The sequence below is a fragment of the Colias croceus genome, chromosome 20 (genome assembly GCF_905220415.1).
Source record: "Colias croceus chromosome 20, ilColCroc2.1".
Lineage (NCBI taxonomy): Eukaryota > Metazoa > Arthropoda > Insecta > Lepidoptera > Pieridae > Colias > Colias croceus.
Genome location: NC_059556.1, coordinates 137,670 through 165,638, shown reverse-complemented (window position 1 = coordinate 165,638; position 27,969 = coordinate 137,670). Strand labels below are relative to the sequence as shown.

General features: G+C 36.8%; 1 protein-coding gene across 1 annotated transcript in view; it reads right to left on the bottom strand.

Annotated features, from left to right (window-relative positions):
• Window positions 1-27,969, bottom strand: part of LOC123701007 (dystrophin, isoforms A/C/F/G/H-like) — a 65,095-nt gene that overhangs the window by 23,524 nt on the left and 13,602 nt on the right. Inside the window, exons 3-19 of the mRNA XM_045648413.1 lie at window positions 13,403-13,464; window positions 12,047-12,139; window positions 11,580-11,718; window positions 11,096-11,416; window positions 8,566-8,915; window positions 8,249-8,356; window positions 7,884-8,008; window positions 6,790-6,962; window positions 6,059-6,225; window positions 5,412-5,648; window positions 5,082-5,306; window positions 4,822-4,987; window positions 3,939-4,682; window positions 3,624-3,766; window positions 3,006-3,393; window positions 2,408-2,516; window positions 126-420 (exon numbers count right to left, since the gene is read on the bottom strand). Of these exons, the coding sequence (XP_045504369.1) occupies window positions 126-420; window positions 2,408-2,516; window positions 3,006-3,393; window positions 3,624-3,766; window positions 3,939-4,682; window positions 4,822-4,987; window positions 5,082-5,306; window positions 5,412-5,648; window positions 6,059-6,225; window positions 6,790-6,962; window positions 7,884-8,008; window positions 8,249-8,356; window positions 8,566-8,915; window positions 11,096-11,416; window positions 11,580-11,718; window positions 12,047-12,139; window positions 13,403-13,464 (3,845 nt within the window). The remainder of the gene's footprint in view (window positions 1-125; window positions 421-2,407; window positions 2,517-3,005; window positions 3,394-3,623; window positions 3,767-3,938; window positions 4,683-4,821; window positions 4,988-5,081; window positions 5,307-5,411; window positions 5,649-6,058; window positions 6,226-6,789; window positions 6,963-7,883; window positions 8,009-8,248; window positions 8,357-8,565; window positions 8,916-11,095; window positions 11,417-11,579; window positions 11,719-12,046; window positions 12,140-13,402; window positions 13,465-27,969) is intronic.

Genomic DNA, 27,969 nt, shown 5'->3' with positions numbered 1-27,969 from the left:
GATCCAGGCCGGCATGTGTGTGTGTGTGTGTGTGTACCTGGTCGGCGAGCGCGGAGCCGCGCTGCGCGATGCGGTCCAGCTCGGCGCGGATCCAGGCCGGCATGTGTGTGTGTGTGTGTGTGCACCTGGTCGGCGAGCGCGGAGCCGCGCTGCGCGATGCGGTCCAGCTCGGCGCGGATCCAGGCCGGCATGATGTGCGCGTCGATGAGCGCGCGGCCGATGCTGTCGATGCGCGCCTCGCGCTCCGTGCTGCGGTTGGCGAGGTAGTTCTCCAGGTCGTACAGCTCGTCGGAGATCTCCTCGGCGTCGGCGCGCGCGGGCGAGCCGCGCAGGCGCCGCGCCAGCCCGTCCAGCCACGCCGTGTGCTGCGCCAGCCACGCGCGCAGCTCGCCCGACTCGTGCCACGCCTCCGCCAGCACCCTTACGCACATAGACACAACTCACATACCGGTATCGAAAGTAGAGCGGCTCGAAGGACCGAAAATATATACAGTGGTGGACGTTTAATTAGAAACACGTAACACAATGAAGTAGTCATCAAATTCATTTGACATTTGTGTATGATAACGTATAAGAGATTAAGCACTATTTCATATGTAATAGAACACCCGTTTATCTAGCTTTATAAGAAATTGCTTAATTTTAATCAAACGTTAGCTTAAATTAATAAAATTAAACAACTTTAAGTGAAGTCTAATTTCCGAGTATATTCAGTCTGGACAACAAATTAGAAACAGCATGGTTCGAGTGTTCCAAAGTCAAAACCTGTTGCAATGCCGCCAATATTTTTTTCTTATACAAATATTTGCACCGTTTTTTAAACATTCTATTTAAAAGTTTCTGAAAATTAATTATATTGCAATAAAAATGAGTAAAAGTAAGATTTGTGACCCATCAACAAGAAAAATACTCTTAAGTTTACATTTTGACAAAAGCTGGAGTTACAGGAAAATTGCAAATCATTTAAAGTGTTCAATAAAAAGATATTCAATGTTATAGTCTATTTAAAAAAGCATGGTATTTCTGATCAAGTGCCTAGAAAAGCTCGACCATGAAAAATCACTGCTCACGAGGATAGGCAAATGATTCTTTTGGCAAAGATGGATCTATTTAAAAGCTCAAATTCTGTTATAAAATTAGTTTTTTTCCGAAGATGAACCACGCCATGTGTCGATGAGATCGATTTGCAGGTGGTAAGTCGAGGTAAAATTGTTTGTGAGACGCCAGGAAAGTACAGCTTCTTATTAGGCAGTACAGGGAACGACGATTTGCATTTACTAAGAAATATTGCTTGTGGACAGTCCGCCAGTGATAAAGTTTTATTTTGGGACGAAACAAATTAATTTAATCAATTCTGATGGCAAAGGATTCGCGCGTCGTCCAGTTAACCATACCTTAGATAATAAATCAACAGCTAAGCATGGCGGAGGAAACATTATAGTATGGGGTTATTTTTATAACAATATAATCTTTATAGACAACAACGGCTTTACAACGTCGTGGCTTAGATTGTATGAGATTGTCACACGTTTGCAAAAACATATTTCCTAATAGAATTGGAACCCTTAAATGGATCCATCTTTGCAAGAAGAATAATTTGCCTATCCTCGCGAGCAGTAGTTTTTCATGGTCGAGCTTTTCTAGGCACTTAATCAGAAGTACCATGCTCTTTGAAATAAACTATAGCATTGAATATCTTTTTATCAAACACTCTAAATTATTTGCAATTTTCGTGTAACTCCAGTTTTTGTCAAAATGTAAACATAAAATTATTTTTCTTGTTGATGGGTCACAAATCTTACTTTTATCCATTTTTGCTGCAAAGTTAATTAATTTTCAGAAACTTTTAAATAGAATGTTTAAAAAACGGTGCAAATATTTGTATAAGAAAAAAATATTGGCGGCATTGCAACAGGTTTTGACTTTGGAACACTCGAAACATGCTGTTTCTAATTTGTTGTCCAGACTGAAAATACTCGGAAATCAGACTGCACTTAAAGTTGTTTAATTTTATTAATTTAAGCTAACGTTTGATTAAAATTAAGCAATTTCTTATAAAGCTAGATAAACGGGTGTTCTATTACATATGAAATAGTGCTTAATCTCTAATACGTTAATACACAAATGTTAAATAAACTTGATGACTACTTCATTGTGTTACTGTTTCTAATTAAACGTCCACCACTGTAAATATGCTGTTGCATAAAAAAAACAGTAAAATTTTCTTAAACAATTTCATCAAAAGTGGAGCAAATTTAAAGTGCCTCAAAAATGACAATTCCAAATTATTAACTTTCAATTTATAACAAATTTTAGCTGTCAAGTGAAACGACAACAAAAATAACTCGATAATAAACATTATAGCCACAAAGGAACAAAAGCAAATACTACAAGTGTGGTTGTGTACTTGTATCGCTCGTAGATGCAGTGCGTGACGCGCGTCCAGTGCGCGCTGAGCTGCGTGAGGCGCCGCGCCAGCTGCGACGCGCCCTCCGCCGACACCAGGATGTCGTGCCCTGCCAACACGACACATATCTTATATCGCGTCACTTTAGTGCCACGCTATAATTATCTATACACACTTTATTATTTCAAATGAAACAGTAACCAGAATTATATATTCCAAATTACATATTTCAGGAAATACAAGGCAAAATATAAATGTTGAATTCAGATCCGGCTCGAAGGACCACAATATAGAACGATACTGTGATCCATGTTTGTTGTACAAATAAATAATGCATTTACCACGTGAATCACTTTCTCAACATGATGTTATATTCTACTTTTATCAGGGCACTGAAGCCAATTACAAACGCCGGCAATACATTCACGATGTTCCCAATTCTGCAAATAATCATGGATGGAAACTATCACCTACCATCAAGTGAATCGTCCGCTCCATTGCTTGCGTTGCAATAAAAAATACATCAAAAAATGAATCTTGATGACATCAAAAATAATAAACTAACTACCTTAAGAAATAAATAAACAGTTCAACTTACCGGCTTCGTTCAAATTCCTAAACTCCGTAGTCTTGTCATCGCATTTATCTTTCAACGTCTGGAAGCGCGTCTTCATCTGGTACAGCTCGCCGCTGTCCCGGATCTCGCACTCCTCCTCCTTCGGGATCTCATTCTCAATCTCTTCCAACCACTTCTCCATCTCATCTATACGTCGAATCACATTTTCCACCCGTTCGAGGCTTCGCCGCAAGTTCTCGTTGAGCTTGAACGACGCGTTGGTGACGTCATTGAAACGTTTCTGCAACTCTTTGGTTTCGGCTTTGAGATGCTTCGATAAAGTCTCGTCGCAATCCTCCAGTATCGTATTCTTTATTGATTCTATTTTGTCGAGTTTCACTTTGTAAGTTGATTTGCTTTCATCGTAATTCTGTAAAACATAATATGAAATTATATGTTATTCGAAATTATTTCGTGTAAATAAAATGATTTTGAATAAACAAACGCAGTTTATGTTAATTTTCATTTTGTATTGCAAAAAAATCGGACTCAAATAAATTTGCAAATTAAAAAAGAAAGACCGAAAAAAATTCAAATCTTAAAATATTGGGAGAAATTATTGAATAAAGACAGAACTATAAACATATTGTATCCGCTCACATTGCTCTCAATAAGCAGGTCCTCGAGCGCGGCGACGTCCCCGAGCGGCAGGTCAGCGCGCGCGGCCACGAACCCGCCCACCCGCTGCACCCACGTGCTCACCTCGCGCGTCTCTGAGCTCAGGGCGTCTAGCAGCTCGATACCTAAGGAAATATTACGATTATAGAGCTGAAAACTACCTGAAAATTGCGCTATTTGTAATGCTACATTTGTACAATAAAAATTAATTCAGCAAGTTAGTAGCTTTATTTTTCCGCAAGTTTGCAATTATTTATATAAATGTAATAAGAAGTCATGAAAATTATTATAAACTACCTTTCTCCAACTTCTGTATCTTCTGTCCCAGGATCGCTTGCGAATCCGTGAACCTGGTCACCAAGTTCTCGACGCTACTCCTGAAGTTTAGTTCCTCAACGCTTCCTCTTTCGTAATTCTGTTTCCTGTCTTTGACGACATTATCATATGTCGATTGTATTTCTTCGAAATCCTTCTTCAATCGCTTTAATTCTTCTAGTTTTCTTTCCATATCCTCTTTAGACGATATAACCGCGTGTTCCGCGATGATTTGGTTCTCCATATCTTGCACCTTCTTCTGCACCATTTTGTACTCGTCCTCGTGTTTGTCGACCGGCTTCTTGTTGATCGCCAGCTTGATCTCCACCTCCTTGCCGCTGAGGTGAGTGAACAGCTCTTCGAATGCTTTATTTATTCGTTTCGTATCAGCTTCGATGTCGTCCTTGTGACACGTCGGTATCGCTTTCGTCAGCAAAATGATCGATTGGGCGTTCAGTTCTTTGAGTTTCATCTCGATCTGCTTCATGAGTCGAATTTTGTTCCGCAGGTGAATCAGTTGGTTGTTGGAGGGCTTCTCCTTCAACATCTTGTCCTTCCACGCGTGGATGTCGTCCATGTCCCTCTGTATCGCCGCGAGGTTCTCATCGAAGTTCTCCTTGTCCTCGAGGAGGTTCATCGTGTTCCGTATCTCGAGGAGGGAGCGCTGTATCCCCTCCCACCGTCGTTTCAATACTTCAATGCTCTCTGCGTGTCGTTGGGCTTCCTCTGAAATTGGAAAAAACCGTTTATTGAAACCTGATTTCGTTTTTGTTGTTTTGTTAATAATAATGTCAGTTAAAATATCTATGAGTTGCAGTCGGTGAGTGCGGATCGTAGGGTCGAGTGGTGGAACACAACGCGGTACCTCTGAGCGCGTGCTGCTGCGCGAGGCGCGCGTGTATCTCCTCGACGTGCGCGAAGTCGCTGCGCTGCTCCTCGCTCTCCTTCTGCACGCGCTGCACGGCGCCGCGCACGGCCGCACGGGCCGCCCCGCCCTCCGCCCCGCCGCGCTGCGACAGCTGCTCCGAGCACTGCACACACACAATACGGATTGTTATTATTATGAGAAAATTATAAAACAATCTTCAAAATGTTGAAACTTCGACACGCATGCATGACGCTCACCTCTTTTAGCACCCGCTCGGTTTCGTCTGCCCAGGTCTCGAACACGGAGTAGCCGAGCTGGAAGTCGCCGGGCCGGTCGAGGCGCGGCTTCTTGCTGTGGCTCGCGCTGTGTGCGGCGCTGTGGCTGACCGTCACCGTGGTGGTCACGCTGCGCGCGTCGCCGGCCGTCGGCGTGGGGGACGACTCCGTGCTGCTCATGTCTAGCTCGAAACCCAGTTCTTTGATCTGGAACGATGGCAAAACAATGAATGTCCTATTTCTATTTTTTACACATAAAAGTGCTCATATAAAATTCATATTTTTATGAGTTAAATAAAAGCCGACACCGACCCGGTCGACCTGCACGCGCAGGATCATCTCGGTGGCGTCGAGGCGGTCGTGCAGCGCCTCCGCGCGCTCGGCCAGCTCGCCGTCCGCCGCCGGGCCGTCCGACGCCTGCAGCGCCTCCAGCCGCTGCACGTGCTCGCCCAGCGCCACGCGCTGCACGCCGATCGAGTGCTTGCAGCGCTGCAGCGCCGCGATGCGCTCCAGCACCGCCCCGATCTCGCTCACCGGGTTCGCTTCCATCTGCCGAAGGAATTACAAATTACAATACCATTTACGTATAATATACAATTGGACTCAAAATCACGTTCAAGAACTGTCCGAAGCAAAAGTCTGCCTACGTCTATTATTAAGTAGATTTGACTATAAACGTCAAAATTTATCGATCCATTAATAAGAACAGAGAAAAAATATCAATAACCCTGTCCGTTATTAAGTATGGCACAACTGCACAAAAAATATGCGCACATGTCGTGCATATCGGACCTAGACACATCGGACGCTAGTCTGTCTATACCTAAATTACACACAGCGCGTTTAGCGATAGCGATGTTAATTTGAATAAATATCTCGTCGCTCAGATATTTATTGACGACCTTTTAAAGGCAATTATTAGCGAATATTTTGTAGTAATAACGCAGTTCCAGTAGCACCTGCTTGAGTTCCCGCTCGAGCTCGTCGGCGGCGCTGTGCAGGGAGTGGCTGTGCGCGTGCAGCGCCGCCAGCGCCTGCAAGCGCTGCAGCCGCGCCAGCGTCCACTGGCACGCGTGCGACCAGCGCTCGCCCAGCGCGCGCAGCTGGTCCTCGATCTCCGTCACGCCTGACACACGTACCCCTCATATCAATTACAAGCTTTATATTCAACATGTGGAAATAACATTAGTGTCGTTTGACGTTATTATATATTGAAGGTTGAATAAAATTTGTTTTGTTAATTTTGTTAATCTGCACTTATCACGTTCATATAAATATTTAGCCGTATTCCCAAATGTATACGTAACCAAACATTTAATGTATTTTAAAATAAGTTGAGGAAATAACTGATCATAAATTGTTTTTATAGCCAAAAAGATTTTTTTGACCAAAATGTGTGTAGATTTAAAAAGACTGGAAATATGGAATAATATTTCAATTAATCGTAATAGAATTTAATTTCAACATGGCCTGTATTTAATTTAATTTCACACAATATTTGCATACTCTGTACTAGCGAAACATGATGGACGATTACAATTTTTTGACATCTCTCTGTACCATGTTTTTAGCAAATAAATATTATTTTATTTTATTTTTAAAGCATGCCAACTTCTACTACTTTAGTGTAAATTATAATTAATGAATCCACTATAAGTGTACATATATACGCATGTCAGTAAGTGCGCACCCGCATCGTGGTCATCATCGACGACGACGACGCAGTCTGCGAGCGCGTCGACGAGCGGCTGCTGCGTGCGCAGGTCGGCGTGCAGCGCCTGCGCGCCGCGCAGCGCCTCCGCGGCCGGCTCGCGCGCCGCCTCCATGCGCGACATGCGGTCCTCCGTCGCCGTCAGCCACTGCCTGCGCAGTGCGCACACATCATTACATCACTTCCTTATACACACAAATACAGGCTACCAAACTTTATTGTACAAGTTGTTTTTGCTTATGTCCACATGTGCGATACGGGACACCCTGTATAGACATTCAGACCAATTTTTTGAAGTAAAACTTCTTTATTAAGCGCGTTCAGAGCAAAATTTCATGGCTATACCGTCACGTGACGAAGTGAAGGTGACGATTTTGATATCTTTGAATTTTGCCAAAGAAGTGTCACTTCTGACACGTGTGCTGGGCACACACGCTCTTTTTAACCGATTTAAAAAAGGAGGAGGTTATCTATTCGGCCGGTATATTTTTTTTTATTGATTCGCGATTCTTTTTTGGTTTGATGCGGAATGGTGTCGAATTGGTCCCATAAAAATTTTATTCGGCCTGCTAGTTTTTATTTTATGAGCATTTTTGTCCGATCTCGATGACAAAATTAAAATGTAGCAAGTAACTTTGATTCACTTCCCGGTAACCGATTGAGCTGAAACATTATCATGACATAGAGACTAGAGTTGATTTGATGATGGAATCGGAAGGTGACCATAGGAACTCAGTAATATATTGACTCAACTTTATCGAGTTTAGGCTCGTTTGATTGATGAGCTTTTTTATACGTCATTCTACAGGTGAGATTTTATCATAATTCAATATACAGGTTAAGTTATTTTTATACGTCGATATACAAGTTGAGGTTTTTTTTATGCGTCGATATACAAGTGAGATTTTATCATACGTCGATAAACAGGTTGAGCTTTTTTCATACGTCGATATAAAGGTTGAGCTTTATAAGCGTAATAATATCAAATCTATTTTCATTTTTTACTTTTCCGTTTTTGAACTTTGTTACTTTTATTTATTATTTTTGGTCGATGTATCGTCAACGGCACTGACCGGAAGGCGTTCAGGTGGTCGTGCTGCGCCCGCATGAGCTCGCTGTGGCCGGCCGCCTGCCGCCTCATGGCCGCCACGCGCAGCTCCTCCCACCGCTCGTTCAGCAGCCGCATCTGGAGCCGCACCTGCACACAATTCATTTATTTCATTTCATTCAAGTTGTAGGAGAAAATTTTGTTTCATAATAAATACGCATAACTAAAATCAAAGCACGTACTGCTTTGATTTAAATAACTATTATGATAAATAAATATTGTTTAAGCCAATTCGACGTTTTGCGTTGTTCTTCTCTACAAACCTTATATTATTAAAAAATAAAGAATATGTTATTATTACACATTATAACTAACAACTAAACAACTGACCTCGTTGGCCTCCTCTTTGGTAAGAGCGGCGTCCCGTATGAGCCGGGCGCCCTCTTCCAGCACGGCGCCCACGCGGCACTGCTGCTCCGATAATTCTAGGAGAAATTTCTGTAATGGAAAGTACAATTTAATGGAGAATATTTACAATATTTAAAACGTATAACATCTTACAGTAACTTATTATAGTGGTAACATTATCGATTTGTTTCCATTTAGATTTAATTTTTATTGTATTATTTTGTGAGTGGCAAATTTGAGGGTTTTACCCTATTATATATTACATTCAAAGTTAATTCAAAGGAAAAAATTATGATGACCTCATGCGTATGGAAGTGTTCCTTGAGCGCGGCGAGATGGTCGCCCGGGTGCGGGTAGTCGTGGCGCTGGGGCAGCGGGTGCGCGGCCAGGCGCTCCTCGCCGTCCAGCAGCGCCGTGAGCGCCTCCTCCAGCGCGCCGCCGTACGCGCCCAGCTCCGCCGAGCCCGTGGTGGCGCACGACAGCGGCCGCGACGCCACGCCCTCCGCCCCCTCGCCCTCCGCCCCCTCGCCCGCCTCGCCCGCCTCGCCCTCCGCCCCCTCACCCCCTGCCTCGCCGTGCGGCAGCGATTGGAACAGGCACATCACGTACATCATTATCGACTTCTTGTCCGGGTTCGGCGTGTTCACGTCTGTAATTATACCGATATTCCATAAGACCATGTTTTCAAATGAAATTAAATTAAATGAATTTATACACAAGTTAGCTACATTGATACGAATTATCATTATAAAATAACGACAAGAATAATCCAACATATTCATTAGAAATTACAAAGGAATGTACTGTACTCCAAAACTAATAATGCGCATGCAGATCTTAGCTAATTATCGTATTTCCAGAAACACCCGAATCACCCCGAATCATTGAATCGTAAGTGCCCTAAACAATGCACTTGCATCTTGCACCTTGTTCGAAAGAAATAGGAGTCAATTAAGAGCCATATACAATGGAGAACAATTCAGGCGGTAGGTGACGGTAGCCTGTCAGTCAAAAAATTCAAAAATCCGTCAGTCGTCTTTGTATATTGGTGGTGACCGCACGTATTATCTCTGTATGGAATTATATAGAGCTGCTGTTACATACCCTTCTTAGTTTTGTTTCAAAATTGAATTTTCCGATGAAATTATTATTTACGCAGGTAGCAGATAGCAGTGGGGAAAGTGAAAGTTAATAAGAGTATAGTAAAAATTCTGATCATTCTACGATATCAGAAATAGAGATAATCCCAGATTCTGTAAATCCTTTGGACTGAGATTTTATAATGATTAGATTACTACAATTTAAATGTAAACCAATGATTGAAAATATTTTTTTCAATCATTGGTTATTTTAACCTTCTATACATCCATCATTACGCCAGCTTCAGTAAGACACTTTAATAGTTCGAAGTATAGAATTTTCCAAGTAAATCAATACAACAAATATATATTCGTAATCGTGTGGCTTATCCTCGCTATTAACTTACATTGAATTATTATCGAAAAAAAATTCGTTACTTATCATATATACCTAATAGTTACTAATAAATTATGCATGAAGAAAATACATTTAACCACTCTATATAGATACCGTCTTCGGAGGCTCGGGGAATATGACATTTGCCGAACAGTGACGAATTTTTCTATGCGCATTATTAGTTTGGGAGAACTGTAGTGTATTTTGACATACAATCGAAAAGCACGAGCACAAAAATTGTCCGAAGCAAAACTCTGTTTACGTATATGTCGTGGTCATATCGTAGATTTGATCATTTCATGATATGAGTGGCCATTTCACGAAATGGTCGCATATCGTGAAATGGCCAATTTAGTTTGGCCACATCATGATGTGGTTTGGGCAGATCAATGATAAGAAATCGTTTCACGATATGGCCAATTAACGCACGGTTTTTTCACGAAATGATCAAAATTATTTGATCATATCGTAAAATAGTTACATTAATCGTTGGTAGAGGCGCTGCAAGCTCTGTGTTTATGTGATAAGATGGCGGCCGCTGGCGAAAATTAAATTATTCGCAGTTAAAAACTTCATAATTCGTTTAATAACAATATTATGAAGAAAATCATAGCAAAGAATTTACGACGAAGAGGTACGAGTACTATGGAAAATGTGGATATCTTATATGTATTTAAGAAAAAATGCGACTTAAATAAAATAATTTAAGAAACTACTACTATATTATTATAATTGTTTGTTTTTATAAAAGCGATCCGCTTCAGGCACTCGCCGGCCGCTGCCGCGGCACGCTCGCTTTGCTCGCTCGGCTCGTGCGTTGTTTATCAAAGTCTAACCTAACCTAACCTAACTGTTTTCTATTGCAAAAACGATTCGCTTCTGGCATTCGCCGGCCGCAGCCGCGGCACTAACTTAAATGACATTAAACAAGTTTTTAGAATATATTCTGAATTTTTTTAATATTTTATGGACTCTTTATATTTTATACGATCTGGCCAAATGTGGATGACCAAATCGTGAAACGTTGACGATTTAACGATCTGATCAAACTATGTTGGCCATTTCACGATATGCGACCATTTCGTGAAATGGCCACTCATATCATGAAATGATCAAATCTACGATATGACCACGACATATACATTGGACAGAGTTTTACTTTTAATGAATATATAAATGTTTACTAATCATATTTTGAATTGTATATTTTTGGCGATTTTTTAATAAGCGTTCGTGAATTATTGTTGTTAATTGTACGTCAGTGGCATAAAAAATTTGATCTAAAAGAATTACATATATGTATATTGTTTTTTATTGTAAGCTATATGAAAAATAGTAATGAATAGCACAGACCCTCGGGGTCGAGCAGGCGGTCGATGTGCAGGTGCGTGTGCGCGAGGCGGAAGGCGTGGTCGAGGCGCTGCGCGGGCGGGCGCGCCGCCAGCGCCGCCCACTCGAACAGCTGCGGCCGCCAGCGGTGCAGCAGCGCGTTGAACGCCAGCCCGTCCGCCCACGAGCTGCTGAAGTTCGTCACGTCCACGCCCGCGTACTTCTGTGTGTGCGTTCGGCACCAGGCGAGCAGCGTCTTCTCGAGGTTGGTCTGCTGCAGTTCCGACATGAGCTCCTTGAGGTGGTAGTGTACTTGCCAGTGCAGAATTATGCTCCACACCAAACCTGAAATCATTCATTATTTATTTTAAAAGAAATTCAAATTCACCTAAACTTTAATTTCAATACAAGGGCCTCTAATTCAACATTTTTCACATGAACTCATTTTTTTCTGCAGAAAGCATGTTCTACACCCTAACCCCATTCTGTTATGACAGTGGTAGCTCACCTAGCACCAGCTTGGGGTTCCCGTCGACGATGTCGCCGCTGCTGATGTTGACGAGCCGCACGCCGGCCGCGGCCAGCGCACGCAGCGCAGCGTTCACGTTGTTCAGGTGGTGCACGCGCATGCGCCCGCGCTCGCGTTTCTGCAATGTAGGTACCACCGTGCTTACATTTTTTTTTATTTATTTAAATATCATTGAAATCATCATTAGGTAATCTTGAAGAAAACAAAACAAAATGCAACCGTATGTAGTATTTAGCACTGAAAATTTATACTTTTTAGTGATGGATTCATAAATACGAGTAACTATAACGAATTTTATTTGTAGGTAATATTAAGATGGACAATGTATGTCCATTGATGGACGTACATTTTTATCTGGAAAAATATCTCGTAGTTCCATAATGCGGAAGCATCAATTAGAATATACTATTCTGAAATAGGTAATTAATAATTATACAGTAACTTACAAACTGCTGGTCGGTGAGGATCTCGAGCAGGGAGAGCAGCACCTCGCCATCCCGCAGGTCCTGGAACAGGTCTTCGACGAGCGGCTTGCCATGCTGGAATACAACAGACAAGAGCATTCAATATCATCTTCAATCTAATTTTGATTACTATTCATTATTTGTTTGTTTAATTATTTTGATAACTAAAAATTATTTGCAATACCAACGAATGTTGATTTTAACAGGGTCCATTTACTAGACTAGACCCCAATACAAAAAATAATCTCGTACTTATTCATAAAAAATCTACACGCTCAAACAATTTAAACTCATCTTTAATCAGTTACATAACATTGTACTTGATAAAGAGCTTATTAAGCACCAATTAAAATACTCCTCTCATTAACGAAGGTCAATGGCCTGTCACAGCATCGTAAGCAACAGTCATTAACGGGGGAATTTGATCCTTAATCTGGCGCAGTAGAGATCTAAATGCTGTTATACGTTGCGAGCGTGGAGATAAATCAGCTGGAATTAGTATCAGATATCATTGGTCATTGATGGATATTTAAATCAATGCAACTCAATCATTGACAAGACAATTTGCCGCTCCTTTATATTCTTCTGTATGCGCCATTATTTACATATGATTATTATTAAGTACATACAGATTTTTCTTATGTTTGTTCTTGGGAATAAACTTGTATTAATTCAATTAAGTAATTGCAGCAAGTATAACCAATTGCGACGCTTCTAAAGGTTTCATAGAAAAACCTCGCAGAACTAATAAATACGAATTTTGAACATAGAGTTTATGTTATGTTTCTGTTTCGCTGTCAAATCGGGCGCATACCGAGTGAAACAGAACGGATTTGAGACGCATGTAAAACAGTTTATAATAAAGGCGATAACAGTAAACATTTCGTGTTGCAGTTCAATTAGCCGATAACTCACCGGAGCCGTTCCGACTCTCAGCTGATACGATTATCTCTACTCCATTAATTACTTCTAGATCTGTTTTCATTTGTTGCTTATTAAACATTCCGTTTCGGGGTGTCCCAGATAAATAAGATTTATGAGGCGTTAAATGATCAAGTTAAAGTCAAATAAAAACACTGTGAGATTTTACCAGCTATATTCAATAGCCACTTCATATTCAGTTTTTATTTACCTGAAATTCCATATAAAAACCGAAAAGAAAATCTATTGTCCGATTGTCTGACAACAAGTGTAACTAAACTGTTGTACTTTTTATTAAATTAACTTTTATTTTTAATGAATCCAAAACTTTGCCGCGAACAAAATTTTTGGTATTATACAAATTTCAGTAGATGAAACATAAAACTAGTTGTATGTTGGAGAAACTGCGTCACTCACCTTGGCTAGTTGTGAATTGATCCATTTCGCGAAAGTTTTCTTTTGCACGTCTTCTCTTTCATCTGAAATAGATAAAAAATGTTATGTTAACAAAACATTTCAATAAATTAATAAATTTATGAAAACTTCTCTAAATAAATTCTCTTAATAAATTTATTAAAATTACATTTCATAAAGCCCAGAGAATTGCTCTAGGTGTTGATAATTTTGTAGTTGATTGCTGCGATGATGATGATGCGATAAAAAATTCTTATTGTATTTAATCGATTTAATAATTATGCTTGATTCCTGCTCAAAAACATACAAGAGTATGGCCGCCAAATATTGTACAATAACAGTCGTGAAATCGTAACACACCGTAACATACGTGACTGATAGTAACATACGTGATTTTGTTAAGCGTAGTGTACATTACAACTAATAATGCAGGAGATTTTTTTTACATTTCTGTTTTATATTGTTAATTAAATTATTTGATTAAATTACTTTAAAACTCAATAAAACAAATTTAAATATTAAAGAAAAAGTTTTATTTCTCAAATTTTGTATTTCTATAAGACTTACAAATGCAAGAATCATTCACAACTTATGATATTAATTACGAATACGAATTATTATAGTAAAAAAGTTACTAACTTCCGAAACATATATAGTTTTTGAAGTGGGTTCTCTTTATGTAAAAAAGTAAATTTTTAACTTTAGATTCTCTAGTGAGTACTACCCCTAAGAGCCGCTCACGGATGTTACGTAACACAATAGTAACACATGGTATCATTCGTGAATAAAAATATGGTTGGACATAACCTAAAAAGCCTTTATTCGCCAAAGTATTGTAGTAATAAGACGCCGCATAGTTTTATTTGTTACTAGAATACTAAAGCTACACACATAATTTAAATAATATAGTAAATTTGTATTCTTACCTTGCATAATTCTCACTCAAAATTATAAAAATGTTGCGAAGCAAAAATGCCGACTACCTTTCGATTAACTTTGACAGTAACAAAATGGCGATTTTTTTTCTAAAGGTTGGCCAACATGTAAATCGGTGTTGCCACTACTTAAAAATATTTTTGTGGCTTGGATATCTAGTTATTTAGGGTGTTATTTTATGGTAACTGTGCGTGAAGTATCATTCGTGAAAAAAAGTGAGACATAGTTTTAAGTGAGTTTTATATTAATTTCTTTTATGTTATTTTTATTAGAACTTGTTAAAACTATCCACAAGTTTACAGAATAATTTAGAAATACCAAAATTTTACAGGTATCAATAGATTTTTGCATAATTTTGTGACTTCAAAGTGTGAGATGACTAAGTGGGACACATGATTTTAGTATGGAAAGGAAAATAAGCATTTCAAAAAAAAAAATATTGAGCTTGTTAAAGGCACTCAAAATTAATTTAAATTATTAATATAATGATAAATATAACATAGTGAAGCTGAAACTATTTAAAAACTACCATAATTACTATATAAAAAAATCTGGTGCTATATAAAATGACAAGGACATTTTTTTTTTCTTGAATGTACAATTTTTGGCGGCCATACTCACAAACGATCAAATTGTAAAACTTCGTCCCTTTTTTGATGTCGGTTTGAAACAGAAATCTAGACGAAACACACAATTATTACATCTGCCAATATTTCCGAGTTCCTACACTCATCCTCTATACTACAATTTCAGATGTCTAACCATACATACATTCACAAGGAGCACCGACAAACGCCTCGACCGTTTTCAGCAGCGTCAGCATTATCTTATCACTTATTCATTTCGAACACCTCATTGAGACGCAAACCGGTATTGGATCTAACCACTATTATTGTAAAATAATTATTTATTCACAAGCGATAGGTATTGTTGCGTGTTTATAGACAATAGTGCTTTAGAAGTATTTAGCGATGAGTGAGTTGTGACTGGCAGTCGATGGTTTTCATTAGCTATACCGTGATAATGATAAGAATATACTTTTGTTTAGTGCCAGTCGACTGAGTCCTACATTTCGTTATATGTATTGTGAACACAGAGGATGTTGAATAGCTTTTCTTTGTAATGAAAGAGACTGCTCTTTTCATGAACATTTACGAAATTCTTTAAACTATAACTACGCCAATTACCGCTAATAAGATAACCACCGTCTTGTGATCACTATCACTTCTTACAATGCACTAATATTTGTTCCACAGGACCATCCGTACACGCTCCAGCAGTTTAATGCTCGCCGCACCTCCCTTGCCAAGTTCGACCTTGGGAAGACATATGAAGAACTAGCACCTTTCTGTGACTTTGCTCGTTTTGCATTTAAACTCCATAATGTACGTGTACAAAAGCAAGCAATTAGACTTAGACTTTGTCATTTTGATACATTCCCAAAGGATCTTCTGAAGTATGACGTATCTCGCGCTATCGTCTTGATGTAAGACGCAACACGTGACATTTTGGGAAACCCCATACCCTGACTTACATTTTTGTAAACACTGAGTAATGCAAGAACGGAGATGTAAAAAATGTCTTTCAGTATAAGATTCAAAATGTGAAGGTCAAAGTTAATTACGCTCATTTTAGTTTCACCTTTGCAAATTGACTTCGTTTACAGTCGAATCTTTTGTAACAGCTAAAAAATAGGTGGAATTTCACATTTGTTATTATGTCAGTTTTTTTGTGACATTAATTTGTTATTTGCCTGTTATTTGGTATGAGTAGTCTTCGAATATATATTATATACTAGCGGTCCGCCCCGGCTTCGCCCGTGGTACATATTTACGTTTTCTCTACATAAGAACCGTCCTCGTACTTCAAGGAATATAATAAAAAAAGAATTATCGAAATCGGTTCAGCCGTTCTCGAGTTATGCGCTTACCAACACATTTTGCGATTCATTTTTATATTATAGACTATCGGTCCGCCCCGGCTTCGCCCGTGGTACATATTCACGTTTTCTCTACATAAGAACCATCCTCGAACTTCAAGGAATATTATAAAAAAAGAATTAACGAAATCGGTTAAGCCGTTCTCAAGTTATGCGCTTACCAACACATTTTGGGATTCATTTTTATATTATAAAATAAAAATTTGAAAAAATACAAATAATTTGTTGTGCATAACATATCATTCATTACGTCAAGTGTCTTGTTTCATCTAGTAACCAAGTTGCCGCTAAGCACGTCATGTGTGAAGGTCGTTTTTTTGTAAATTATCACCCAAATTCGAGGATCATGAGTGTGATAATATTCATTGCTATTGCATTGCTTCAATATTACCTACATCGCAAGGAATCGGTAGCGTATAATAATTATAGTACCCACATAGTACCCATACTATAACAGGCTCTACATTAGATTACCTAGTTATATCATTTATTCAATAGCGTAAAATCTATATTTCTTGTCTATTCTTTTAAATATATGAGAAAAAAATAATAAAACAAAATAAATATATTTAACTGTTCATTTTTAACCGACTTCAAAAAAAGGAGTAGGTTATCAATTCGGCCGGTTTTTTTTATGTATGTACACCGATTACTCCGAGGTTTCTGAACCGATTTACGTGATTCTTTTTTGTTCGATGCGGGATGGTGTCGAATTGGTCCTATAAAAATTTTATTCAGATAGGCTCAGTAGTTTTTATTTTATGAGCATTTTTGTCTGTACTCGACTTAATTGAAATGTAGCAAGTAACTTTGATTCACTTCCCGGTAACCGATTGAGCTGAATACGTAGTAAATTGGATAGCGATGAAACATTATCATGACATAGAGCTGATTTGATGATGGAATCTGAAGGTGGCCATAGGAACTCAGTAATAACTATGTTGACTCAACTTTATCGAGTTTGGGCTCGTTTGATTTGTGTTGAAAAATACACTAAAAATTATTAAATAAAAATAACAGCGTTAAAAACAATCGACTTCAAAAACGGAAAAGTAAAAAATAAAAAAGATTTGATATTATTAATTACTACTGTATATTACTAATTTACTATTATATTATTTAGATGTGCTATTTATTAAATAGGTTTAAAGTCGGTGCCAAACACTAATAAAGCACTTAGTTATTAGTATAATAAAGCACTTATTAGTATTAAGCCCGTGCACCGTTATTGCTTCTGGGCTCTGGCTCTAATATAAAGACTCTTAACAATAGTTAACTACTAACTATTAGTAGGTAGTAGGTACCTATATCAGATATTAAATTTTGTAACATTAAAGAGCATAATGCATAATATGTTACACATTTAGATAAGAAACTATTATCATTAGTTATATCATACTCGTAGTTACTAATGACTCATAAACCATATTTGTGTTATACATGCGAAAACGTGTCTAGTGGATAATTCCTCTAGCATGTTACACCGGAGCAACCATTTAACTAGATTCTGTATAATATTGAATACAGTATTAAAAGAATATTTTAAGACGGCAACACCTTCAAAAAACCTCTTTCTTTGATTCATGGGTTGTGAACATTGCTTACACTCATTTGCACTCGAATATAAAAAATTAAAAGTCAACAAAGCCACGCAAATAGTTATTACAGCTAATCAATTGTATGCAGAACGCAGAAATCACACTATCCCACTACATATTTGGAACATCACTATGGCACATGAATGTTCCCCGTTCCATTGACCCTGGTGTCAGAACACGCGGCGGTGCTAGTGCAGCCGGAAGGGTATGTTATGACACGTGCTTGACAAACGATGCTGTGCGCCTGCGTCTCTTTAAAGCGTTCAAATTATGCCATAAAATTAACGTTGGATGCATTGTTATGTGTCGTTTACTCGACTGTCCAAAATGCATATTTTCTGGGTTTATGTGTGTAGCTACTATATACTATATACTTTAACTACTCTGTTTCAATTTTTTGTTCTTGGTTAGTTAACACAAAGCTCGTGTTTCATTGATCAATTACACATTATCTTTAGCTAGTAGCTCAGGAAATTCACAAGTAGACAAAGCAAGAAATCATCAAACACATTTGTTATTAGACAAATATAAGTGGAGGCAGCTCGTTAACTCGACCCGTTGGTAGCGCACGAGCACGTCAAATGCAATGTCGATAGCTGCCAACACCCGTGAACATAATTGCAGGATGCATCATACAAACTCCGTTATATAATGTGCCTATCGTGCCTTTGTCATAATAATACATAAATATATAAATAAATGAACATAATATATTTTTATTGATTGGTTGAAGAATCAAATCATCACGCGAAATGTAACATAACTACAACATATTCATTTACTGAATGAAAAACCCCCTGATAACACTACATTGATCTGCTACATTTCAAAGCTCATTGAAAGAAAACACGAGCAAAAGCTTCTGATTACTGGTACTTACGAAATTACTTAATTTGAATAAACAAAAGGACGTAAAGTTTTTTTTATGAGAGTAAAATTAGTTTATTGTAAATGAATATGAGCTTTCTACTTTATAATAAACTTCCTTGCCAGCCATTAATGCTTTATTTCAGTGCAAACGAGATTAAAATTTTACATCTTTCGATTTCGTATTTTATGTAGTTAACTTGTTTTTTAAAATATATTGTAGTAAGATATATACAAGAAATAAAGATGTTTAAATATAATTATTTTCTAATCTAGAAAATACGTTAAACTTTCAGTTAACTTTGGGTTTATATTTTCCCATTTGTTTAACAATAAGTATAATTCGTCGTGCACATGAGTAGAGCAATGGGCGAACAGTAGGCTGGTTCATCGACCACGCTACAATGTTGGGTGGGCTGCCGGCTGCCGCGTGCGGCGTGGAGCTCATCAAGGATGCACGCGCGCACGCGCCCCCGCCGCACTTACGACACGCTGACATGCACCTTCCGTATCTCGTAATGGGCTATGCTAATAGACGTACAGTTCCTCTAATTTAATGCCTTTATCATTCAGCTACAAAATCTCACATCCTATTTACTCCATAAAAGGCCCAGTTTTTCTTTATATAAACACAATATAACACTATACATGTAGTTTTGAATGTTTAGAGACTTTTTTTGGAAATAAGAGCTTAAAATTTACCCAAGTGCATCAAAATTAATCCGCATTTATCATGATTTTAAACATAAACAAAAGCTGCTAACTGCTGACTCGATACGCTGCAGTCCTCTATCTTTCAATCCAATAAAAAACAGGTAAGGTAGATTACAAGATAAATATTATAACGAGGAATAAATGACCTAGCCACGTTAAAATATCATTAGCATCCTCCAGTCACGTTCTAACACTAACTTCATAACCAGATAGTTACCTTGTTTCATAGGGCGCAAAGTTTTTGCTTCACGTATTCATATATATAATTAATAGCTATAACAATTTTTATAACACAACTACAACAACAATATTATGATATTATCTATCAAAATATGTACAAAAAATTAATATTTGATGATTTGAGTTCTTTGTAATAAAAATTCGTAGCCTTTTGTCACCGCAGTTACAGGAACATAATCTAAATTTCACATTTGTACACAAAAATGTATAGCGCAGCTTTCTCAGACGCGCGATTTTTTGTAATTTTCTCTCACATGAAAGTTGCCGCTATGCTCCCTTATTGAACTTAATTGCTGCATGACCCAGTATCGGTGCACCAGCCACCATGTGACGATGAATCATTTGTCGCTTTGGTGCTAATGGATACATCTAATTCTATTTGTGAAAGCTTATATTTTATAGTCCGATCGCTTTTCAAAATAACTCTACATATTTTGTATTGTTTATTTGTATGACGTGGTATGTTGAAATTTGTATGAATTAACTAAAACTTAACTCTTTCGGCCTCTGAACACTCCTTTACGCATTTCAAATTGTTATCTAGACCGTATTATGTAAAGTCACAGATTTAAAGTACTTTGTTACTACGTGTAAAGTATCTCGTTTTCAGAGCATTTTCACAATCATGAGTTGTCCAATAATTGCAACGATTCAACACATCATTACCGCCGCCATTACGCAAAACGTTCGCAGAGCACTGTTCACTATCCTTGGCACAATGCTTTCGGCCTCGGTATAGGGTCATTGCGCTGGTTTTCGTCCAATTATAGGAGTTGCCAACTTTGTGATACGAAATAAATATTTTGGAGCACCCTACCTTAAACATATAATTTTTTTTTAAGTCCTTATATAGTCTTCTTTAAGATAATATTAAGGGAAAATAAATCATTTTGATGTATCTTTTTATTTAAATTATTTTCTGCAAAAGTAGGGTAAATGCTAGTTTTCGTCCAAAAAAACTGTTTTTCGTCCTAGTGTAAGCTAGTTTTCGACCACCGTGTAGAAAAAGGAGGGTAGGTCAACTATTAAGTTTAAAATCAATTACAGATAAATATATACGTTTATTTAATTAACATTACAATTTCTCACTACCCAGGTTTAGTTTTACTTGTGGTTTTACTAATAATAATCAATATAACTAGTCAACACTGAGATCTATGTAGCACTTGGCAGTCCTTATAGGCGTTAGTGATGACTGTATAATCATTCGTAATAAAGAAAGGAATGCGTTCCTTACAATGTAAATGAAACAAGTAATAATTACAGGACTAAGAAATAACATAAAAAAACAGAAATATTCATTCTAACAACAAAAATTTTCATTCTAATACTTTGTTTATCAAATGAAACGTACTATAAACACACAGCCATAATAATAAGTTTTAGCTACAGAATCTTCAGTGTACGCAGCGTCTTTTTTTTCTAGATTTCTTAAACTCCTTCGAGGCCATCTAAAAACAGTAAGATCTTTCTGAGGATACGTTGAGTAAGTATAATAAAAAAATACTGCATTGGCAAAACAGACCTAGAATAAAAGATGATACTCAAGTGAATGATAATCAAGAAAAATACAGTGTATTATGTCTGACCTACCCCCATTTATGCTACGAATAATTGACTCTACTTCACATAAGGAGAATGATACATGACTGAATGAATGACAATATTAGGTACCTACAACACTCTGGCCCTCACCAATTATTTATAAGGAAGATACTGAATAGAAAACTTTTCAATACATAAAAATAGACGAAAAGTAATGCAAAAGAATGGCTATATTTAATTTTTGGATACTCCAATACTCATTCATGGACGAAAACTAAAACATTTAAAGCTAAATTTAGTTTTCGTCCACTTCTTTAAATATTTTTTTATTTTGGCAGCACTGACATAGCAGTGGACGGAAACCAAAAAAACTAAACTAATAGCAATAAAGATCACTTCGGGAGAAACTATTCAGTATTTTAAAGGTCCGATAAAGTAAAATGACCCTAACAAATATTCACGTAGCTGTTTGAGTTTCCGTCCACTTGGACGAAAACCAAATATTTTGAGAATTTGGTAACCTAGTATCCGTCCACTTAATATTTCGAAGAGTATTATAAAAATGTATGATAAACGCTTATAATTGCGTTTATTATGCTTATAAATAAACATACGTACCAAAAACATTACGTAAACTAGCTAAAACAGTGATTTACCTTACCATGAACTTTTCTCGCCGGCAAATTTTTCTCTCGCGCGATGACATCTGCAAGGCACGTATGCGAAGCGGCCACATTTACGTTAATTTTTTGAACTCTCTTCTTGTCAAATCAAATTTTAATGTTGATAGTACTGTTGCTTAAACATTATGGACCGTAAAAAGTGCAAACTTGCGCGTGAAGGTAGGTTTGTATTCAAGTTTTACGCACGTGATTGTAGCAGGTCAGTCAAATGGACGAAAACAGAAGCTGGACGGCAAACCAGCGCAATTACCCTATGTACTATTGATCATTATGCACTGACAGTGGTGGTTTTTGAATGAAAACTATTTAATGTGTGTCTGCTAAATCTCCAGTAGATAATACAATTATATTTTTTTGCTTGGTAGGTATAGATTATTATAGACACCTGCTACTGCAAACATTGATCAACTTCAATGTCACTTCCTTGCCTTACAGTAAGGCATACTCAGTACGATATAGAGTCTATATAGTTCGATAGTTACAGAAGAGCCAAAATAAATATTTATAAGACAATAAAGGCAAGTTATTTTCAAAAGTGGGTGACAAAATGATCAGCCTAAGCAATACGCACAACAATGGAATAAGGTCTGATCCCATGAGTATAAGCTTGATGCTAATGACGAGCTGATGTAACGCTTATTTGTAGGTTATGAGGTAAGGCTCACCTCATTTAAAATAATATTATACTTAGCCATATTTGTCGACAGCGGTGTCGAGATTGAGAACCTACTAATATATTTCAATTGATGAAAAATTGTGAGGAAATCTATCGCACAAAACAGCTGATAGGATCTGAATGATTGGGTACAGAATAGTGAATACAGACTACATAGATAAATGATAGCGTACGTGACGTAATTTTACATAGGTAGTTTTAGACACGGTTATCTTGTAGACATACCATAAATAGCACGTCTTATTGTAAGCTATTAAATTGGAAATAAAGTTACCTAATCAAAATGTATGTAACATATACTAAGTTGAATAGAATCAAGCTGCAAGATTTACTATAACTGTTATTTTATAGGCAAGGAAAATATAGATAAATGCTCTCGCTCGTTAAACGATGACAGTCGATGTAATGTGGACACGCGCTGGCCGCATCAAGTTTCCTTATGCGCGCGTCCGCGACCGAGCCTCCCATTTGTCACTCTACTCATACATTATCTGTTTTATTGGCTGCGCTGATTTCTCCTCAAAGGGTTTCCTTTCAAGCAACGTAGGTAATTTTCGCGGGTAGAATGTAGAGCTATCAAAATATTCAGAAGTCTCTATACTAATACTGCAATAATAATTATAGTTCGTCCTTAAACTATGTCCTAACACTAACACTGAATTTAACATTTAATAGGGTCATTGCGCTGGTTTTCGTCCAATTATAGGAGTTGCCAACTTTGTGATACGAAATAAATATTTTGGAGCACCCTACCTTAAACATATAATTTTTTTTTTAAGTCCTTATATAGTCTTCTTTAAGATAATATTAAGGGAAAATAAATCATTTTGATGTATCTTTTTATTTAAATTATTTTCTGCAAAAGTAGGGTAAATGCTAGTTTTCGTCCAAAAAAACTGGTTTTCGTCCTAGTGTAAGCTAGTTTTCGACCACCGTGTAGAAAAAGGAGGGTAGGTCAACTATTAAGTTTAAAATCAATTACAGGTAAATATATACGTTTATTTAATTAACATTACAATTTCTCACTACCCAGGTTTAGTTTTACTTGTGGTTTTACTAATAATCTATACATATAATAAAATCGTAGGAAAGTCAAAACTGTACATTGAATATTTTTTTAAAAGAATACCTGGGCCGTGATCTATAATCGATATAGAAGCCAAAAACATAGTTTTTAGAATTTTTGTCTGTTTGTCTGTTTGTCTGTTTGTCTGTTTGTCTGTTTGTCTGTATGTTTGTCCGAGCTAATCTCGAAAAGTACTGCATAGATTGACTTCAAATTTTGCATGAATATTACTAACAGGTCGGGTGAGGCTATAGGCTACATATTATCAAGCTATCATCTACGGGGGAGGAGCTGTGAACCTTTATTTTTCTTACGTATTCCGTGTATTACGACAGCGTACAATCTAAAGACTCATGTTTAAATGTTGGTTTCGAGTAAGCCATGCTATTATCTAGCTTTACAAAATAAAAACTATGTCATTTACGTAATTTGGGCAGAGAAACAGTTTAATGAATTTAGTAGTATAAAGACAAATTAGAAACAGCGCCATCTATTAAATGTTATAAAAATCAAATCAATTTACACGTTAACTATTGGAAGTTAATAATCAAATGACGCATATATAAATGTTGTTTGACAATATCTAGATTGACACTATAAAAATTATGCCATTTAAGTAACTTGGGAAGAGAAACATAGCTTAAAGAATGTAAGTTGTATAATGTTAATTTTGTAACAGCGCCATCTATGAGATTTCGTAAAAATCAAATCAATTTACATGTTAACACTACTGAACACAATGTTAAAAATTAATAATTTAAATATAATTATGTTATTTATTTATTTAACTCTTTAACCCATATCTTCCGTTCCCTATAAGATATATTTCGTGTAAATAATAAACTACATTTTTTTTAAAGTGAGGGTACTTAGATGTTTATTATTTTAATTAAAAATAGACACCATTATCTACAGTTAATCTAATGATTGTGTTCCAAAGAGTATAATAATATATTGTTGTGTTCATTAGTTACAATTTTTAAAATCTTCGTGTTTTATAAATTTACTAGCTTACCGCCCGCGGCTTCGTCCGCTTTGTCTAAAACCTAATAAATTATGTACTAAAACCTTCCTCTTGAATCAGTCTATCTATTAAAAAAACCGCATCAAAATCTGTTGCGAAGTTTTAAAGATTTAAGCATACAAAGGGACATAGGGACATAGGGACACAGAAAGCGACTTTTTTTATACTATGTAGTGATATTTATAAAGCAATTGAATGCCATAAAACCAAAAATATCAAATGCAATCTTCGTGTTTTGTGAATTTTCACCATCATGCGTTCCCACAAAAGGTAAGTTGTTACTTACAGGTATTTATTGAAATGAAATGAAATGAATGATTCTTTTATTATTTTGAGGTGCATTGGGAACAGAAGTTTTTGATAAAATTTTATTTGTAAGTAGCTTTTTTTATAGATTTACAGTTAACTTTTGATTTTTTTATTCAATGCTAATAAAATTATATCGCCTTTGGAAGACGATTTCTGCTGATATTTTTACTACACCACTTGAAAATTGATGATTTGATGATAAAGACAGTAGCAGCGAGGATTAAGTGGAAATTAGTAATCATCCGCTTCGTCAATTTTTGACTGAAGTTAATGTCCAACGTCCAATGGTTCAATCATTGGAAGTATCTCGGGAAATTTTGGAGGATACTTTTCAGGAAGGAGAGGAGGGGCAGCCAACCACATATCACACTACTACGTTTTAGTACCGAAAAAAATGTTATTGCCAAATGAAACGTAAATTTTGCACTCACAACTTTACAAGTAATGTTTTTATTTTGACTTTGCGGTTATCTGATTATAATATATATCGTTATGGCTATCGACGTACCGACCGTACTGGGATCAGAGTAGGTACATGATATACAGTTCATCATCCAGGATTGCTTAGAGCATTTTCACACTGAAAAAGATGTTTTCTTTGAATCGCAGTTGCTTCATTTATTTATTTTTAATCATTTTACATAATATGTTTTATATTTTATAAATATATCATTTTCATTATTTAAGTAGATAAAATAAATTATGTAATTGTTTTATAAGAAAACACATTATATATTTTGTTAGGTGACGTTGATTTCTTCCAGGCAAAAGATATTCATCAGCTCAATAAAATTGAACAGTATGTTGTTAGTTATTCTTTAGATTCACAATTGTAATGAGCATTTCCGCATGCAAGTTGTATCGTAGTTTAGATATATCATAGTTTTTACATATTAAAGTTCCAACAAAACCCTCAAATTTTTTAGTAGAGTTGAGCAAGATAATTTGAAAAATGTGCCGTGTTAAGTATTATAGAAAAGGTTAGTTCGTTGGTAATTATTATTTCTTCTTCATTTACATGTTGTTAGTAAAAATAAACTTTAACTAACAGTCAAAGTAGTCAAAGTATATTTTAACTAATACTACTTAATATCTATTATACTTATGTTCAGTATTTATCTGTATTATTATTGCTTGACAATTATAAAACAAAAATATATTTTCATGTCGTATACCAAATTATAAACATAAGTTTAATATGTAATTAGCTGGATTTATTTTTACACACTCACAGACTTATATTTTATGTTAAATGTTAAAAGAGTGTTAATATGTAGTGTAAATCATAATACATTTTTTCAGAATTAAAAATAATCCTTTTTTCTGATGGTGTTGGCATTGAATTAAACCGCGCTGTCGTTTCGTTCACAAAAAGTGATGTTATGAGGAGCATATTCGGTCCTCATATCATAAAAAAATCTGTGCGAAAACAATAAACACGTGTGAGGCCCTCACGGCAGATCGGGGCGGTCTGACGCGAAGTGGGGACAGCGTTGTCACTGTATCGCTCTAGCCACGCTGGTCAACAGACTTATTCGTTAGTTCAGTTTTGTATTAAGACCGCTGTGACATCCAACCCGTGAGACAACCAAACCCGGTCTCCCCTACTATCCCGTGAGACCGAAACCTTCACTGAGAGGGTATGACGTCTCACAGCTGATCGCAAACGGCATATTGTACTATCCCGTGAGACCGAAACCCTCACTGAGAGGGAATTTCGTCACACTACTGATCACGACAGTCATATCTTATCTCGAGAATCTGAAACTTTACTCAATATGAAGACCGTTTGACAAATGATAGGGTGCATCATAATAAGATGAACATGAGCATAAGCAATGACTAGAGTAGGGACGCGAATATTACAATTATATGAGACAAGAACGATTAATAAGTTTGTTTAATGAAAGATTAAGAATTGAAACTATTCGGTCTCTGGAAACGTACGAATAGCGAGAGGCCCGTCTTACTGCAGACAGATTTCGTCATAGTCTTAATGTCTTGAGGTAAACAATTTACGAATTCGGTGGTGTGGTCTGACAAATATAAAAGTGGGTTTGCTTATAACCTCACAATTGATTACAGATCATCTTCTGTATAGGCGATATTAACGTAGTATGTTCTTTTTGTAATGCTTTAAAGTGTAGTAAGGCGAGTCGGCTTTCGTTTGAAGATACACCGGAACCTTTGAAATCACTACTTTTAGAGGAACATACTGTGCAATTAGCGTTTAGCTACTATTATGTATTCTGTGGTGCAATGTAAACTGTTATTAGGCAATATTCGCTCTTATAGTAGTGCGTTTCAAATGATCCTTTGGTGCTCAATAATTATCAGAAGATCCGTTCATGCTTACTTTTAAGATACAAGGTCAAGATTACCATTTGATAGGATCCCTTTTGCCTGAAGGCCAAGCTAAGTTTGTTTAAATATATTTTGTATTCGACTACAACGAATAGTGGAATACAAGAAATCAATATTTCTCAAATTTAAAACTGAACTCATTTCACAATTTTAGAACAGGTTAATTCGTATGTATGCAGTTTTAAATCGACATTAGAAGCTTTTCCTCAAGATGGTGATATCGGCACTCAGGAACTCCCTGGACGTGTTATAACGCCCAGGCCACAGTATTACAATTTTTCCTACAGTAGGGCGACGAATGTATTTTCGCATAGCAACGGAGGGGAACTCGCGGGGGGTCAAGTTACGCGGGCCACGTACCACAAACATGCTTAGTTTGTGGTATCGAGCGCGAAAGATAGTCATCGTGTTTTTAGTAAAGTTACTATGTAAACTAACGTAATTTAATACTACTACTAGGTACATATTCTATAATGGTGTGCTCAAACTGTTAATCTACATTTAATTTAGATTATTATTTGATACTAAGTAATGTAGAATTTAAACCACATTCATGTTTTCTTCAGATTTTAAGATTTTCTTATCAGAGTGTTCAATTTTAATGTAGTT